This window comes from Sceloporus undulatus, chromosome 11, assembly GCF_019175285.1.
Source record: "Sceloporus undulatus isolate JIND9_A2432 ecotype Alabama chromosome 11, SceUnd_v1.1, whole genome shotgun sequence".
NCBI classification, from domain to species: domain Eukaryota; kingdom Metazoa; phylum Chordata; class Lepidosauria; order Squamata; family Phrynosomatidae; genus Sceloporus; species Sceloporus undulatus.
In genome coordinates this window covers 9,809,283-9,827,733 of record NC_056532.1, presented here as the reverse complement: position 1 = coordinate 9,827,733, position 18,451 = coordinate 9,809,283, and the positions used below count along the sequence as shown (strand labels likewise).

General features: G+C 46.4%; 1 protein-coding gene and 1 long non-coding RNA gene across 2 annotated transcripts in view; one reads left to right on the top strand and one right to left on the bottom strand.

Annotated features, from left to right (window-relative positions):
* Nucleotides 1-18,451, bottom strand: part of LOC121917125 — a 51,534-nt gene that overhangs the window by 11,495 nt on the left and 21,588 nt on the right. The window contains exons 4-6 of the long non-coding RNA XR_006100962.1: nucleotides 14,572-14,657; nucleotides 5,758-5,865; nucleotides 4,371-4,525 (exon numbers count right to left, since the gene is read on the bottom strand). This is a non-coding gene — a long non-coding RNA (uncharacterized LOC121917125). The remainder of the gene's footprint in view (nucleotides 1-4,370; nucleotides 4,526-5,757; nucleotides 5,866-14,571; nucleotides 14,658-18,451) is intronic.
* DOC2B (double C2 domain beta) overlaps nucleotides 251-18,451 on the top strand; it is a 65,660-nt gene continuing 47,459 nt past the window's right edge. The window contains exons 1-2 of the mRNA XM_042442833.1: nucleotides 251-820; nucleotides 17,923-18,002. Of these exons, the coding sequence (XP_042298767.1) occupies nucleotides 463-820; nucleotides 17,923-18,002 (438 nt within the window). The 5' untranslated portion in view covers nucleotides 251-462. The remainder of the gene's footprint in view (nucleotides 821-17,922; nucleotides 18,003-18,451) is intronic.

Below are 18,451 nucleotides of genomic sequence, written 5' to 3'. Positions count from 1 at the left end.
AGGCACCCAACACCACAACCAAGAACACATTTCTCCAGTGGGGAAGGGCATGGAGTGGGAGGGCATGAGGGTGAGAAAAGAAAGGGGGGCAGGCTGGCAGTGGGGCAGCAGGGAGCCAAGAGGGCTGTGCCCACCTGTGCCCCAGCCTTCGGATGCCTCCGCTGCTTGCCATTTGCGCTGCCTAGTTGCCAGCTGGTGACATCACCACTGCCCACCCCCTGCCTCCTTTCTTCTCCTCCGTGCCGTTTTTCCCCTCCCTCCCTCCTTCCTTCCTTCCCTCCTTCCAAGGCAGCTACAAGACCATGAACGTCGGATCGCAGGTGCCAGCTCCCAGGAACATCTGAAACTCTCTCCTCCCTGGAGCTGGCACTGCATCCTGGGCATCAGGTGCCACCTTTCCCTGCCTGGATCTGGGGACATTGCCTTTTTTTCCTCCCCTGGCCAGGCATCCCCTTTGTATGCATGACACTCCGCAAAGGGGAGAAAGCCACCATCAGCATCCAAGAACACATGGCCATTGACGTCTGCCCTGGACCCATCCGACCCATCAAGCAGATCTCGGATTACTTCCCCCGCTTCCCCCGGGGCATCCCTGCCACCCTCAGCCGCAGCAACAGCCTGAGGTCCTCCAGCAGCCAGCCAGCCAACGCCAGCCCTGCAGAGACCACCACTACCACCCCAAGGGAGGAAGATGAGGATGTGGACCAACTCTTTGGGGCATATGGGACAGAGCCAGTGGTGGAGGTCCCTGCCCCTAGGCCCCCCAAAGAGAAAGAGGAGGAGGACTTAGAGGCTGAAGGCTACGAGTCTGACGACTGCAGTAAGTGCCACCTTGAAAGGGTGGGCATCGATCTGGGCAAGGGGTCCTATTGCCCCTCTTGGGTTTGGAAGGGCTTGGCCAGGGTTGGGTTGAGTTCTTCTGGAAGGTCACAGCCATGCTGGGAAGGTCAGCCGGTGGGCGGGTCGTGGCACAAAACTGGGTGCCAGGCTCCCTGGCAGTGCCAAGGCGGCCTTTGGAGCTCTTGAACCATCTGTTGCTTCGACGGGGAGTTCCTGCATGGCAGCAGGGAGTGGGACTGGATGGCCCTTTGGTGTTTCTTCCGACTCAGGTGTGCCAAAGCATGGGAAGCTGGGCACAGGCGAAGATGGAGATGGCAGGTTTGGGTTGGCTTTGGCGGGGCATCCAACCACAAAGGGGGCAAAATGGGTCCAAGCATGTGTGGGCATTTCTAAGGACTCCCAACCTGGCAAAAGAAAAGCTGCAAAGTGCCAACAGACCCCCTTATTTTGGAGAGCCTGGCGCAATGCCCGACCCAGCATCTCTTATCGTTCTTTAGGAGGAGCATCTTTCCTTTTCGAGACGATGGGTCCAAATCTTGCCCCCTTCCCCTGCACAACATTGCCCCCTTCCCCTCCTGCTCTTCCTAGTTTTAAATGGTGTGTTTCCTGGCATGAACATGCTTGCGGGCATTACCTTTGAAATAAGCACTTTCCTGTCTTTTTTCTTGGCGTGTTTCCTTTCATGCACATGCTTGCATGCATTACCTTTGAAATAAGTGCTTTCCTCGATTTTTCATGGCGTGTTTACTTGCATGCACATGCTTACGAACATTAGCTTTGGAAAAAATACTTTCCTGTCTTTTTTCATGGTGTGTTTCCTTGCATGCGCATGCTTGCATGTATTACCTTTGGGGGGAAAAACACTTTCCTCTACATTTCATGGCATATTTCCTTGCATGCACATACTTGCATGCTTGACCTTTGAAATAAGCACTTTCCTGTCTTTTTCCTCCATGGCGTGTTTCTTTGCACGCACATGCATGTGTGCTTTACCTTCGTAAGTAGATGTGTTTGTGTACCATAAACCATTACACAAAAGGGTCCCAAAGGAAACACAGAAATCAGATACATTATAAAAGTAGTAGGTTACCATCCCATAGCTAAAACCATCTGAAAACATTAACCTTATAGGCTCAAATCAAACTGTGTGCTTTGAAATAAGCACTTTCCTATCTTATTTTTCATGGTGTGTTGCTTCACATGTGCATGCATGTGTGCGTTACCTTTGAAATAAGCACTTTCCTATCTTATTTTTCATGGTGTGTTGCTTCGCATGCGCATGCATGTGTGCTTTACCTCTGAAATAAGCACTTTCCTATCTTATTTTTCATGGTGTGTTGCTTCACATGCGCATGCATGTGTGCTTTACCTCTGAAATAAGCACTTTCCTTTCTTATTTTTCATGGTGTGTTGCTTTGCATGCACATGCATGTGTGCTTTACCTTTGAAATAAACACTTGCCAGTCTTTTTTCATGGTGTATTTGCATGCATGCTTATATGCTTTATCTTTGGAGGGAAAAATACTTTCCTATTTATTTTTTCAGGGTGTGTTTCTTTGCACACATGGCTCTGTGTTTTACCTTTGTGAAAATGCACCCATTACCTCTGCAGTCCAAAACACCTTGCCATCCCTCCACCTCTGCTTCCTAAACCTCCTTGTTCGCGTTCCCCGGTTTTTTAATCCCATTCTATCCTGGGTTGAATTCCCCCTGCCTTCCCTTTGCAAGAAGAGCAAAACATTCCCGTCCATCCTCTTTTCTTTCTTGAGCTTTGGGCTTTAAGAACCGCTTTTGGCTTCTGACTCTGGTTTCTCAATGTCATCGCACCTCCACCTTCGGCAGGTTGAACATGGCTAAAGCCAGCCACCCACCACTGCAGCCAGAGATCTTGCCCAACAACAACCCTCTCCTTGCTAAACAGACATGTATTTTGTTGTGGTTGTGTGCCTTCGAGTCCCTTCTGACGTAGGGCCACCTTACGGTGGACCTATCCTGGGGTTTTCTTGGCAGAGGAGGCTTGCCATTGCCTTCTTAGATGGATGGATTGATAGGTGAATAGGTAGACAGACAGATTAGATAGATCTGTCTACCTATCCACCTATGTATCCATCCATCCAAGAAGACACTGGCAAGCCACCTCTGAAGAACAGATAGATGGATAGATGGAAGGATAGGTGGATAGATATTTTAAAAAGCAACCCAAGGGTTCTGGAGCTTCCCCCTTTCCCTGGCAGTTCTTGGCTCTTGCAAAAAGACACCAGTTGCATATATATCTCCCTGTGAGGATGCCAAAAACGGAGGTAGCCTCGATGCAGGCCTGTTGCAGGGTTAGCAAAGGCAATGTGCATTTGTGGATATGTTTGCACGTCTACGCATGTGTCACACTCATGGTGTCCGAAAGGGATGATGCATTTGTTTTAACGGGCAGAAATCTAAGCTGGGTATAGATCTGGGCACCTTGCCCTCTGCCCAAGCCTTTCCCCCCTCAGTATCTTTTCCTTCCCAAATGGAAGTCCCCAAGGGGGAATCCTGCCAGCCTTAGGCAGGAGAGAAATCTTTAGGGAAAATAACAGTGTCATGCAGTTCGTCCTATGTCACTGCCAGAGCTTGGGATTTTACAGTTGGCCCTTCTTATCCATGGATTCAAGCATCCACGGCTTGAAAATATTCCACAAAAGTATAAATTCCAAATAGCAAACCTTGATTTTGCCATTTGATATAAGTGACACCATTTTGCTATGCAATTGTATTTAATGGGATTTGAGCATCCACGGATTGTGTTATCCACAGGGGATCCTGGAACCAAACCCCAGCGGACAACAAGGACCCACTGCGTTTTATTTTGCCCCGAGAAAACAATGTTTTAAAACCTCTCAAGCTATGCTGCCTCCAAACCCAAACCTCCCAGGCCCTTGGGTAGATGCAGAGGGCTTGCAATGGTTGCAAACCTCCATTTGCTTGCATTGAAGTGCCCCTTTCTACGTTGATGCACACAAACCAAAAATCTGCCAGGGCTGTTTGTTAAAAGGTCCCTTTCCTTCGAATTTGAACCAAGAGGCATTTAGGTTTCTGGCAGGTTTGACCCTTGCTATGTAAAGCGCTGTGCAATGTTAGTACTGTAATGATAATGATAATAATAATGTGGGAGGAAGAGGGGTCAGAGGAGGCTGAAACCCAGAATAGACCCATAAACATACAGCATGGGAGTTGGTTTTTAAGGATGGGGATCCTGGCAGGACCAAAGAAGATGCTGTCTGCTGTCGCTGCAGTTGTAGTCTGCTTTGCATTAGTTGAAACCCACCTTGGGCAAGTCACACACTCTCAGCCTCAAGGGATGGCAGCAGCAAAGCTCCTCGGAAGAAACCCCGCCAAGAAAACCCCATGTTAGAGTCGCCTTAGGGTTGCCACAAGTCAGAAACGTTAGGATGCTTTTTGTGTGGTCTGCGCATTCGTTTTGTCAGCCTTGTTTCTCTGTCTTGAGAAGCAGAAATTCAACTGGTGATGTGGGAATAATGCAGAGAAAGGCTTACCTGTTGAACTTGGCTTTCTTGATCGCATGTGTCAGGAGGACACAGTCTCTCCGGCAGAAAGGAAAAGCATCTCGATGGATTGCCACTGTGTGTATCTCCTTGCTGCTACGGTTTCCTCCCTCTGGTTTTTCCAAATCTTTTTTCCTGCCTCGTTCCTGCAAAACCAATTGGCACCTTTCTTTAGCTACAAAATGCATGGCCATGGGGCTGGGTAGATGAAGTGGTGAGAAGGAGCCATATCTTTGTTCCACCATATTTTTTGACTACTATGCTCGGCCTTGTTTTGCCTTACCTGTAAAATGGGCAGAGCTTGGACATATCTTTTTTGGGCACTGCAGATTCTAGAACCCCTCAACCAGCTTGGCTAATCCAAAACCTCCAACAAGTCCCTTTCCAAGCTTGGAAAGTGGGGATAGTTAGCAGACTACATTGCAAGGATGACTTGGGCATAAACATGTTAGGCTGTGTTGCGCACTTGTGATAGATAGGATAGACCTCATTGATACAGTCTGTAGAAAACCAAGTACAATTCATTATTTTAACTAGTTTTAAATTGTCTTGGGATGCCAGAGAAATAATTCAGTTTGACACCAACTCCTCTGGTGCCACAACCAACTACAATTCCCAGAATCCCATAGCATTGAGCCATGGCAGTTCAAGTGGCGTCAAAACGGATTATTTCTCCATTGCGGAGGCAGCCTTGCTTTATGTCTTCACAGGTTTAATATGCTTTTGCTTTTAAAAATATATAGTGTTTAAAACTGATTTTATCGTATGCTGGATTCATGGAGGAAAAGATACGAGAAGCTGCCAGTTTGTACTTATAAAGTTCATCTGATCCACTGCTTTCTCTACCAAGGAGTTGCATGGGTAACAGTAAAATAAGAATTCGATTCCTTTTACATTATTTAATTCACGCATCTCAAGTCTTGCTTCAGATCTACTTATCTTTCAGAATTGGTGTTTGAATTCCAAAGGGAAAACGGTTTTCTCCAGCTAAGAATTGTTTTAGGATTTTTGCGGCTCTGCGAGGAAAGGAAAGAGGGACTGCTCTCCAGCTTCTGTCTTTCAGGAAAGTGGTAATATCCTCAGAGCAACCGGAAGGCAGTCCCAACCCATCAGGGACCATATGGGATTGTGCCACAGTATGTTTTATGCAACCAGGGATCACATGGCAATAATATCAAGGGATGATGTGCATGAAGAACGGGCCACACTGGATGTAACACCAATGCTTCCCCTTCTTTCTTTCTGGAAAGAGTTTATAAATGCGGTCCCAACCCATCAGGGACCACACAGGGTATGGGTTTGTGCAGCATGGGATTACATAGAACCATACAGTTGGAAGAGCCACCCAGCCTAACCCTTTTGCCATGCAGGAACTCACCATCCAAGTGCCTCACCCCAAGGAGGGATGCGATTGTGCCGCCTTGCAATATCTTTGTCTTGTGGGCCAATTCCAGTTTGCTTACAGTAGGAAGGAAGACTCTCAAGTCTGCAGGAGGAAGGGGGAGAGTTGTTGAATTTCTCCCAGCAAAATTAACAACCATCAGGATCCTCAAAATAGTATTATAGAATCATAGAGTTGGAAGAGACCCCAAGGGCCATCCAGTCCAACCTCCTGCCATGCAAAAACTCACAATCAAAGCATCCCCGACATCCAGCCTCTGTTTAAAGACCTCCAAAGAAGGAGACGCCACCACTCTCCAAGGGCATGTGCTCCACTGTCGTAACAGCTTTTACTGTCAGAAAGATCCTCCTAATGTTGAGGTGGAATCTCATTCCCTGTAGTTTGGATCCATTGCTATTCTTCTATTCTCTGGAGCAGCAGAAAACAAGCTTGCTCTGTCTTCAATATGACACCATTTCAAATATTTAAGCAAGATTATCATAATACCTCTTAAACTTCTCTTCTCCAGGCTAGGTCTTTCCTCATAGGGCCAATATCTAGGGCTGATTTGCATCAGGAATGGGCCACACTGGATATAACACCAATGTGTCTGTTTCCTCCATTTGACGATCAGATTATACAAGTGGTCCCCTCTTGTCAGGGATTATTATTACTATTATTACTATTATTTATATAGATCACAATGCTGCAGCACATCCTACCCAACAAGGGATCCCATCATGGTGCTCCATAGCCAGTTGGCTCCGATTCCTTTATCCAAGGTGGCAAAACAGGCAACATTCTCAAATGGGAAAATGCCAAAGGTGGTGGCGGTGATGGTGGCAATGGTGGCAATGGTGGCAAAATGGCAGAACAACTGTAATTGTTCCAGCTGGTTGCTAGTTATTTCATAGGTCATCGCTTAGGTGGGGAATAATAAATGCTTACAGCTTGAATGGTGGCATGTTTTGGGGGCAAATGCCAGCAATGTGTTCCCCTCTGAACTTTCCCCGGAGAACATCAGGTTGCAAAATACAAAGCCCTCCCCAAACCCTTTCCTGGAAGAGGTGGTGCGGCTAAAATTCAGTCGCGTACGGAAATGAGACCCCCATGGATCGAATAAGAAAAGCACATCTGGGAAGCGGAGGGAGTAGACCAGCAAAAAGGCCGACGGGGAATTAAATGCTTCATAGAACACCAGGTGTCTGTTTTGGTGAGGTTTTTTCCATTAGGAGATCTGCTGAATGTTCGTCTGCATCTTTGAAAGCTGCCTAGACTCAAAGAAAAGCAGACCCAGACTCAGTAGCTCTATTCCAAACGTCCAAAGAAGGCTTCTGCCACACTGCAGAGTTAATACAGTATGACACCGCTTTAACTGCCATGGCTCCATCCTATGAAAGATATCAAGGGCCCACTGTATTCTGATGCCAAACAGTGAGCGTGCCCATCTTTCCACACTGTGCACAACTTGTGTCCGTCTCCAGTCTGGAGATACAGGAGAATTGTTCATTCTCTGTTGTTTCTCTGTGTGAGTCGCTGCTCTGCCCAGCAATAGTGATTCATGCAAAAATACACCATGAGCATTGGAGGTTAAGATATAGAGCGTTAAAGTAGTACAGAGATTGGATTTGGATCCTTATTGCTGGAGATAGTACCTTTGAGGATATTTTTTAATAGTAGAAAACATGTATGAGACCACAAGTTGAACGTGGGTCAACGGTGTGATGCGGCAGATAAAAAGGCCAATGCAATTCTAGGCTGCATCAATAGACGTATAGTGTCTAGTTCAAAAGAAGTAATAGTGCTACTCTATTTGGCTTTGGTCAGGCCTCACCTGGAATACTGTGTCCAGTTCTGGACATCACAGTCCAGGATGTTGAGAAGCTGGAGCATGTCCAAAGGAGGGCCACCAAAATGGTGAAAGGTCTGGAAACCATGCCCTATGAGGAAAGACGGAGCTGGGGATGTTTAACCTGGAGAAGAGATGGCTAAGAGGTGACATGATAGCCCTGTTTATGTAGTTAAAGGGATTTCATATTGAGGATGAAGCAAGCTTGTTTTCTGCTGCTCCAGAGAATAAGAAACAGCAATGGATGCAAGCTACAGGAAAAGAGATTCCACCTAAACGTTAGGAGGAACTTCTTGACAGTGAGAGCTGTTTGACAGTGGAAGACATTCCCTTGAAAGTGATGGAGTCTCTTTCTTTGGAGGTCTTTAAACAGAGGCTGGATGGTCATCTGTCGGGGATGCTTTGAATGAAAGTTCCTGCATGGCAGAATGGGGTTGGGCTGGATGGCCCTTGAGGTCTCTTCCAACTCTATCATTCTACAATGCTATGTTTGAGGATCCTGATGGTTGCTGACTTTTGCGACACTTGCAGGGAGAAATTCAACAGGTCTCCTCCTTCCTCTTGAAGACTTGAGCGCCTTCCTTCCTATTGTAAGCGAACTGGAATGAGCCCACAGGACAAAGTTATTGCAAGGCGGCACAAGCGCAGCCCTCCTTCGGCTTCTTTGAAGTTGTGTGCTGAGGTTGCACTTCCAAGCGCGCAGCAACCAGAGACGAGAAGGAGCATTTGGGAAGCATCGTTTCAAAAATGACTCAGCAAGGGAGAAGAAAAATAAAGATGGATTTTGGAAGGGTGGGTGGAGAGTACTATGTCTCTCCTCTCCCCTCCTTTCCGAGCATGAAGCAGCCAACATTCTTGTAATAACAAGATATTTATATATATATATTCATTAGCAGCTGTTGAAAACCTTGAAGGATCCAAAAAGGCTGGAGATTGCATTTGAGCGGTGCCAAAAGAAATTCAGCAAAGGAAGCAAAGAAGTCTGAATTGGAGGGTTGGGGTGGGAAATGGGAGGAGGAGAAGGAAAGAGGAAGAGAATGAAGTTTGAGAAAGGATCGAGAGACATCAGTGGAATAAAAAACCCACTCGGTTGGCATATGGCCACGGCTGCTATTTTTACGTGGTTGTACTTTTCCCCTCCGCAGTTTCGGTTATACAAGAGAAAAGAAAGAAGCACACACAAATCCACTTTGGTGGGCCAGCGCTATCACTGGCATTGGGTTTACACAGTGTTGTATTGTGAGAAATGCCATTCATTGTGCCAATATAAGTGTGATGAGTTATTGACAGCTGAGCAAAAATGCTCGCAGTCTTTTGCGGCAGGGCGAATGTTTTTCAAATTTTCTGGTTTCTTAAGGACGGCAATAGAACAACGTGAAAATGTGAATGATGGTTCCTAGTTTCGAGCGAGGACGTTTCCTGCACAAAGCAACCTCTTCTTTGCGATGATGTTATTTCAAATGCAAAGTAATGTATGGGAACGACCCCACTTTGTTCATACCACAAGCAAAAGGTTCTAGAGTCAGCCTTCCGCATTCGCGGCACTGACTTTTGCGGATTTGATCATTTGCGGTTTTGATTCATATGTTCTCTTTAGGAATCTCTAGGTCAGTGATGGCGAACCTATGGCACGCGTGCCAGAGGTGGTACTCAGAGCCCTCTCTGTGGGCACATGTGCCGTCGCCCCAACACAGAGTTTTCCAGAGTTTGTTACTGGAAAGCCAGAGGGACACGGCACTTTGCAATAAATAAGTGGGTTTGGGGTTACAATTTGGGCACTTGGCCTCTAAAAGGTTCCTCTGGCACAACTCTGCCAGAAGTTGACCATAGAGTTGTTGCTGGGGAACCGAGACGTTCCTAGAGAAAACACCTCTCTAGGCATTTGTAGGTCCTCCAGCATGATTCTATGATCAACGAACGTCATGCGGAAGTTGACCACAGAGTGGACCTGGAGATGCCTAGAGAGGTGTCCTCCTAGGTAAAAGGAAGATGCCAGCCACAGATGCTGGCGAAAGGTCAGGAAGAAACTCTTCTAGAACATGGCCACATAGTCCGAAACCCCCCCGCAAAAACCAAAAGGAATAGTGTTGTTTATTTTCCCACATTCATGGAATGTGTCTCCACTGTAACTACATTTTAAAAGTTCCCTTCAAAGGCCACTTTTTAGGGGCCCATCACCAAATGGGTTTGGCGTCTTGGAGACCTCCTTTAGAGGTTGGACTAAAATATGGCACGGATTCATTAAATAAAACCAACATCCGGCACCGCCTGCATATTCCTGGACCACTTACATCTCACTTGGGCATCTATTCCTCAGGTTTCCTTATCTGCGATCAGGCCTGCTATCAGAAAGCTGGGGGGTTGCTAGTGTCCTCAACTGACTGCGAATAATGGACTTATTAATCAATTAATTATTAATTAATTAGAACCCATCTGGCCAGCTTCACAGCTGACTAGGGGCCCCATACAGACAGGCCAAAATAAGGCTGCTTCAGGTCACTTTGGAGGCATGCTGTTTAAATGATGCATGCGTCCTAAGAGTCCAGAAGCCGCACCAAAGCCATGATTCAGTCCTAAGGACTGGAGCACATCTTTGGCGCAGCTTCTGGCTTCTTAAGACGCGTGTGTCATTTAAACAGCATACCTCCAAAGTGACCTGAAGCAGCTTTATTTTGGCAGTCTGTATGGGGCCTAGGTCTGGGAGAAAGGCGGCATATAAGTAAATTAAATAGGGCCTTAACCCTTGTGATCTCCATTCTTTTTATTCAGGCAATCGAACCACTAGGCAGTACTATCCTTTCCATAGGATACAAATTCCTCCTCCTTTTCTCCCTCACCTCCCATGTTGGCCTGTCTTTTCCCTTCTTCTTTTTCCGCAGAGCAGTATCCAAGAAGTCCAAGGGGGAAAGACAGTGTCTGGCGAGGCAACTGCCTCGAGGCAGCCAGCTGCCAACCTCTGAAACCGACAATGCAGTCGGTTTTGTGTCGACCAACCTGCCTTCTCTTGGCGCACGCCTGTCTTTTCAGGCCCAACTCCCTGGGTATTTCTCAGCCGCCCCGGCCGCTTGTTTCTCTGCAATATCAGCTAGCCGATCTTGTGCTCCCCTTCAAAATAATGTCACTGCGATTGTGCTTGCACAGCTCTGGCTTTGGTAGAGCTTCAGAGTGTCAGGAAAAAGAAAGCTTCTTCTATTTGATTCCAGTGGTTCGTTTTATGATGCTATAAAGAAGAGGAAGCCTTCTGGCCAGCAAAGGCTGATAACTCCCATGTCAGTGAGTGGGACAGAAAGTCTGTTTCAGGCTTTGGAAGTATTGAAAACCAGTCCTAAATAGATTCAGCAGCAGGGACAGCACCAAGAAGGTAACACTTAATAGAATCCTAGAGTCGGAAGAGACCCCAAAGGCCATCCAGTCCAACCCCCTCAATGCAAGAACTCACAATCAAAGCACCTCCGAGAGATGGCCATCCAGCCTCTGTTTAAAGACCTCCAAAGAAGGAGGCTCCACCACTCTCTGAGGAAGCATGTTCCACTGTCAAACAGACCTTACTGTCAAGAAGTTCCTTCTAAGGTTGAGGTGGAAACTCTTTTCCTGCAATTTGAATCCATTGCTCTGGGTCCTATTCTCTGGAGCAGCAGAAAACAAGCTTGTTTGGATGATATTGGATAGGAGAAGTAACCTGCCCTCCCTGCGAGTACCTGTAAGGAAGCAAAACAAACAGCAACCTGCCTGACAATGTTGAACCTTTCTCCTTTAAAAACAGTTCTTAAAGGGTCCCTTTTCCTGATGGCAAGAGCTATTCAACAGTGGAATAGACTGCCACCGAAGAAGACTCTCCATCACTGGAGGTCTTCAAGCAAAGGTTGGATAGCCACTTCTTGGGAGTGTTTGCATTGTGTATTCCTGGCAGTGGGTTGAACTAGATAGCCTTTTAGGTCTCTTCCAGCTCTATAGTTCTATGTGTCTCTTGGGCATAGATTTATACTCCTTGACAGATACATCATCACCATCACCACCACCATCATCATGTTGCACTACCTTGCTTCTTTGCCCAAGTCCCATGGGTTTGCCCATTCTTTTCATCTCTCGATGTTTTGTTTTCTTTCCTCTAAAATCTCAGTCCGGCTCGTTCCTTCCCCTCTTTCGTTCTCCGTTCTGGGAATCAAAAGCAATAAAGAAGCGAAGGGAAAAACCCAAGCACAGGGGCGCAAATGGCGAAGGCCATCTTTAAATTGAAAAACGCGGAAGGCCTAATTGCCTGAGACGCTGGGGGATCATTTAAACAGCGGCGAATTATAACTGTGCCGATGGACTGGATGGCATTGATAAGTGGTGGGTTATATTCCTTTGAGTGCCAAGCGTTTTTGGAAAGGTTTCTGATGAAATCTTCACCTGACACAAAGCAAGCTGAAACAAAAACCCCAGGAATACTTTTTCATGTAGCCAAGAAAGGCTAGCGAAACAATTAAAAGGGGGATCTACCTCTCAGGAAAGATGTAGTGGTTCCAGGTTGACTCTAGAGGCCAGGGTTCGAATCCTGGCTCGGTCATGAAAACCCATTGAGTCGCCTTGGGCGAGTCACTCTCTCTCAACTTTAGAGGAAGGCAATGGCACAAGCGCTCTGAACCTCGTGATCGGTTCTGCCTTAGGGTTTCCATAAGTCAGAAGCAACTCGAAGGCACGCAACAACAACTTATTTACCGCCCTTGTTGTGGTTGTGTATCTTGAAGTCGTTTCCAACTCAAGGTGAACCAAAGATAAACCTATCATGCCAGGTTTCTTCAGAAGGGGTTTGTCATTGCCATCCTGTGAGGCTGAGTGAGTGTGACTTGCTCTAGATCACCCATTACTCCTGATGTGGAAGCCACCAGTAGGACTGGACATCTGTTTCCTTCCTCCACTTGCTGTCCTTGTATTCTGCTTATCCTTAAATGCTTTTTCTTTCTAATCCTTATACAACCAGGACTCCTTCCAAATAGGAGACTGAATAGAAAGCCATTGTTGTTTCCTCGATCTTCTCCCGGCCGCAGGTTTTATTCAGGAGGTATTAATAGTTCATATCCAGTCACCCCAGCTCTGTATGAGAAATGTCAGGTTGGCTCATTATTATCCGCCAAATCCCCAAGAGACTTGCATTTTCACATAGCTTTGCACCTTATGGGGTGCTTTTCCAAAGAAATGAAAGAATGGCACGTCTATTTTCCCTCAGCTCGCCTTTCTTTTCGTATCCATTGCATAAATATATGGCTTCCAGTGGGATATGTTTGGATGTGCCACAGCTCCATAAGAAGAGTGTCCCCTAAAGAGTCTTAAAATGGGGCAAGTGTATTGTTCAGACCCACAAACCAGTTCCTAACAATGTATATCTCTGCCAAGCTAATGGATCTTAACTGACCGTTCGAGACCAAACCAACTCCAAATACTTGGCATCCCAATAGGAATCTGTTGTTGTTGTCATTGTGTGCCTTCAAGTTGTTTCTGACTTTTGATAGCCCTCGCCTGTGTGGCATTGTGGTTTGAATGTTGGACTATGGAGACCAGAGTTTGATTCCTGGCTCAGCCATGAAACCCATTGGTTGACCTTGGTCCAGTCACACTCTCTCAGCCTCATGGGAAGGCAATGGCAATCCCTTGTGAACCAATCTTGCCAAGAAAACCCCATGATAGGTTTGCCTTAGGGTTGCCCTAAGTTGGAAATGACTTGAAGGCACAACAACAAGGTGACCTTATAGTGGCGTTGTCACAAAATTTGGTCAACTGAAACGCACAAAATCTGGTCAACCGACATGCCCAAAATCTGGTGAACTGACATGCACCGAATTGGGTTGTGGATTTTGCATGTGACTGTCCTTTGCTCTATGGCTCCCCCTGAACGTGTTAAATAAATTCAAGTTAAAGTTCTTACAAAGCACTCTCACCTCCTGCTGTCTGGAATATAATGGCAAACAACTTACTTCCATGGCCCTCTGTCAAAATTAATATGCCCGCTGCATTGTTCCCTCGACTTCTTGTATGCTGACTGGCATTCAGAAAAATCAGCTGGGGAATGTGGTTCTTCCTTTGATTTTGTTAAGGAAGGAAAAAGTCTCCGTCCCTCCTCTTATAACTGTGTTTATGCTGCCGGCGCATGGTGGAGATCAAAAGGTTTTTCCAGTTGTCTTCCCTGGGGAAGAGGCTGATATTAACCCTGACCAGAAACAGCTTAAGATGTCTGTGTTGGTTGCGGTCAAAAATGGAGACGGAAACTTTCCTTTGGGGACAGTTATAATGCTGAAACAGGCAAGGAAGCATGGATGGAGGGTTTGGTACTCCGAAAAAAGTATACTTCTCTTTTGGTTGGGCAGGCCTGGTTGGCCAACCTTTGCGGGACTGAGAATTTGGAGACGTCGCTTTAGGAGAAACTGAAGCGTGTCCAAAGGAGGGTGACTAAAATGGTGAAAGGTTTGGAAACCATGCCCTATGAGAAGAGACTTCCCAGTTGGATGAAGGAATCCCAGTTGGATGAAGGATTCTAGGAGTCATGGTATGTGACTTCAATTCGTTCCCAACTTTTGGCCATGAAACCCACTGGATGATCTTGGGCAAGTCACACAATCTCAGCCTCAGAGGATGGCAAGGGCAAACCTCCAAGTAACATGCCAAGAAAACCCAATGAGTGGTTCGCCTTAGGGTTGCCGTTGAGTCGGAAACAACTTGAAGGCAAACAAGAACAACAAGGTGAAACTATCATGGGTTTTTCTTGGCCAAATTTATTCAGAGGAGGTTTGCCATTGCCTTCCACTGAGGCTGAGAGTGCGACTTACCCAAGTGGGTTTCCACAGCCGAACCCTGGTCTCCAGAGCCGTAGTCAAAGAGTCTGTGATCTCGCCTTCCCGGTTTGAAGGTTGCACATAAAATTCAGGCAAACTGTTTTGAACTTGATTCTGCTTTTTAAAAATAAAAAGAAGAAGAGGAAAGCATACCGGTACGTTTGCTGCGGCGTCCAAAGGTCAAGCCTTTCACTTGAGTTTCTAGGAGGCAGGGCTGCGTCCCACTCAAAATTCCTCTTCTGCTTTAAAACAAAATGAAGATTCAGTTTATGACAATGTCCTTGGGGCATTTGAAAAAGAAAAGGGGTTTGGAAGGGCAGTAGAGATGGAGAAACAGTGGGGATCTAAATCCAGTTAGTGAATTTACATCTCTTAACAATTGTTATTATTATTAGGAGTAGTAGTAGTATTGCAGAAGGAATGCCAGTCCCATTCTAAGCAGACACGGCTGTCTCCTGCAGCTTTCCTAGTGCTGTGGGCTGCTGGATTTGCATTCACATTCTGGAAAACCCCACATTTTTCTACCTTTGATCCAGGTGGGGATCTATTACTATTACTATTACTGCTTGCAAAAGCGTGGTGTGAAAGATGCTACATACTCTCCTACACTGCATAGCTGAAAACCGGGATATGTATGGCCAAGCCATACCAGAGTGTCATCAAGATGGCAAAATATATTAATATGGAAGGATGCACAAGCTAGGAGAGGCTGCAGCTGTTTGCTTCTGCCTGAGCCTCCTGGGAAGGGCAAGACGTTGCCCCTCATTTCTTCTTGAGTCAATGGAGCGCAAACTCCTGTTGCACTTTGGACTCAGTTTGCAGCAGTTGAAGGAATCTGTGGACAAATGCTGGAGGAAGAGAGAGAATCCGGGGCTTTTTAAAAGTGCCTGGAAAAGTGGGACGGCAGAGGATTAATGGAGATTGTTCCTGCCAAGTCGGGACAGTTGGATGGTTTCGGTCCATCTGGGGCAGTCAGTGCCATACTTGGAAATTTGGGTTGGGGCGGAAATTTGGACCCTGAACCTAGCTGAGGTGCCCACTCCTGTTTAAGTACACGAAGGACCCCGTTGTATCCAACTTTCACGCTGGTGTTAGAGAAGGTGTGCCTCCTGTAGCCTAATTCGGTCCCACAAACATGATTGTGTTGGGACAAATTCACAGCCAGGCTTCAAAGCGCTCAGCCCTCAATCCAATTGACCTAAATCCAATTGCTGGTCCCAAATAGATTAGACCCACTGATTCAGCGAATCTACTCTGTTTGGGATTAGCAACGGGGTTTAAGCCTGGAGGAGAAACTGCAAAGTACTAGAGATGTTGCTGAATTGCTTTTGTTGACATCCTTTCCCCTTAGCTTGAGGCTGCTGGGAGTTATAGTCCCATAGGGTCTGGAGGCTGCAGTGATGCCCCGGACTGGCTTAAGCCAGAGCCTTCTGTCAGTTTTGTTTCTCTCACTTTCAATTATTATTATTATTATTATTATTATTATTATTAAGCTTTATTTATAGAGTGCTGTAAATTCACACAGCACTGTACACAAATCCATTAAAAATAGAATAAAATAAAATAAACCTGCCTGAAGTGTACATTCTACTAAAACAATTTAACAAAATACATATTAATACATACATATTAAACATTAAATACAGGTCGAGCCTCCCTTCTTCGAAATGCTTGGGACCAGAAGTGCTTTGGATTTCAGATTTTAGAATATTTGCAGGGATGGGACCCAAATCTAAACATGAAATTCATTTATGCTGTGTGTGTGTCTATATATATATTCGGACTCCACATTTCAAGGTCCACCTTGGCATATGTTTACCAAGCGTTCTGTCTGTTAACCAGGGCCTTGGCATATGTTTGCAAGTTTGGGGAAGTTTTTCTCTCAGGCCCCAAACCAAAGGAAATCCCCACCCTCTCCATCTGTTCCAAAATGTGGGCCATCAAGTATAAAGTCTCCCTATTCATCGGCGGCACCCACACGCTGCTTCTCTGTCCGCTGCACCGCTGTTGGGAGATTCAAGGTGCCCTTGGATCAGGGAAGGGAATCCCTGAACACACGTTTCCCCCATCCATCACCTGAGCTACGCTGATCTCTGGGGATCTTAGCATCTTAGGCAAATAGCCTCGCCTGCGGCCCTGCAGCAGGGTTGTTCAAGGACATGCACACTTCCGATCTGGTTTAAGGTGCGACGGGAACAGATGGCCTGGATGGTAACATATTCAGGGGTAGCCGAGATGGCCGTAAAGCAAAATAAAACAAAACCCAACATCCACAAAAGACCGGGTGACCAGGTGTCCTAAACACAAAGGAAGACGAAGCACGGCAAAATGGAGGGGATGCAAACAAAAGCTGAAAACATTACTAGGGCCTCACTCCCACTACTTTTTAAACCAGATCGTGAATCAAGAATGTGCAAGACACGGCTTTCGACGGAGGCCCTTCCGAGGCTCCGTTTTCCTCCGAAACACTGGAAAATTGGCTCCTTGTTTGCCTGTTGTAATTGGAATCTTTAACAAGCCTCTATGGGGTTTTTCCTGCCCCTTGGGCACCCGGTTTTAATAGGCCCACTTTAGCTTCGGTGCCATGGCTTCCCTTGGGTAGGATGCTTAGCGACCGCAGTTGCTGACTTTTGCTCTAGGGATAGCAAAGTGTTGGTAGGATCTGGCTGGTCAGAGAAAGGAAGGGAGACTATCGGAAAGCCCTGGCCATAGCCTGATATACTGCAGAAATATGGCAGGGTCTGTCCACACAGGTCCCCAATTCCTAACTTTCTCAAGCCTTGTTTAATCTTTAAATATTCTGTGGCATCACTTTGGGGGTGCAGGGAGTTTGGACCGCACCAGGCGGTGACACCACTGGTCCCAAACGCCTGCCTTTGTGCAGAAATGGGCTTTAAAATGCTGGCGCTTAGTGGAAGGGATGGTGTGAGTGAGCGATAGTGAAGAGATGGTGTGAAAGTGAAATGGTGCAAGATGGTGAAGAGATGGTGTGAGATGGTGAGACGGTGAAGAGAAGATGAAGAGATGGTGAAGATGGTGAGGAGATGGTGTGAGTGTGAGACAGTGTGAGATGGTGAAGAGAAGATGACGTAAATTTTTGTAGACTTGGTCTATGCTGCAACTACTTTTGCACAGTTAGTCTCCAAGATGTTACCAGATCCCTTTGCATAGTGTTATCTGTAGTTTAGTGAGGCACCAGCCCTCTTTGGCAGGGAAGGCTAAAGACCTAGCGAAACTACAAATCCCAGGCTTCTATAGGAGATTTGGTGAATCACCGATGCTGGAGAGCCAATCCACCCAAAAGGCCAAGGGTGCATCGACACTGTGAAAACAATGCATTTAAAGTGGTATCAAACTGCATTGTTTTAACAGTGTCAATGCACCCTTGGCCTTTCGGGTGGATTGGCTCTCCAGAAGCGGTGATTCACTTAATCTCCTTTTTCAAAGGATCACAACCTTCTATCTCTTTTTTAAATACTCTTCTTTCTTATTCCTCTCTTCCAGCTGCCCTGGGAACATTAGATTTCAGCTTGCTGTACGACCAAGAAAACAACGCGCTGCACTGCACAATTAACAAAGCCAAGGTAGGTGCGACACACACGGGTCACAATTGTGTATGTGGGTTTCCCAAGCGCCAAAGGAAAGCCAATATGGAATGATGAAGCAAGATAAGCAAGTGTGACTTGGCCATGTGTCTTCAAGTAATTCTGACTTATGGCGACCCTTAGGCAACTCTATCATTGGGTTTTCTTGGCACGTTTCTTCAGAGGGGGGGTTGCCATGGCCATCCTCTGAGGCTGAGAGAGTGTGACTTGCCCAAAGTCACCCAATGGGTTTCAATGGCCCAGCCAAGATTCAAACCCTGGTCTCCAGAGTCATAGTTCCAACGCTCAAACCACGCCGCGGTGAAGGATCTTTACTGGGTTAAAATCCATGGAGGAAAGTATCTTTCCTTTGGGAATTCTGGATCCCTTTTTTCTCTAAATCAGTATCTTTCCCTCCTTCTCTCCAGCAAAAAAACCCCTCCTAAAAC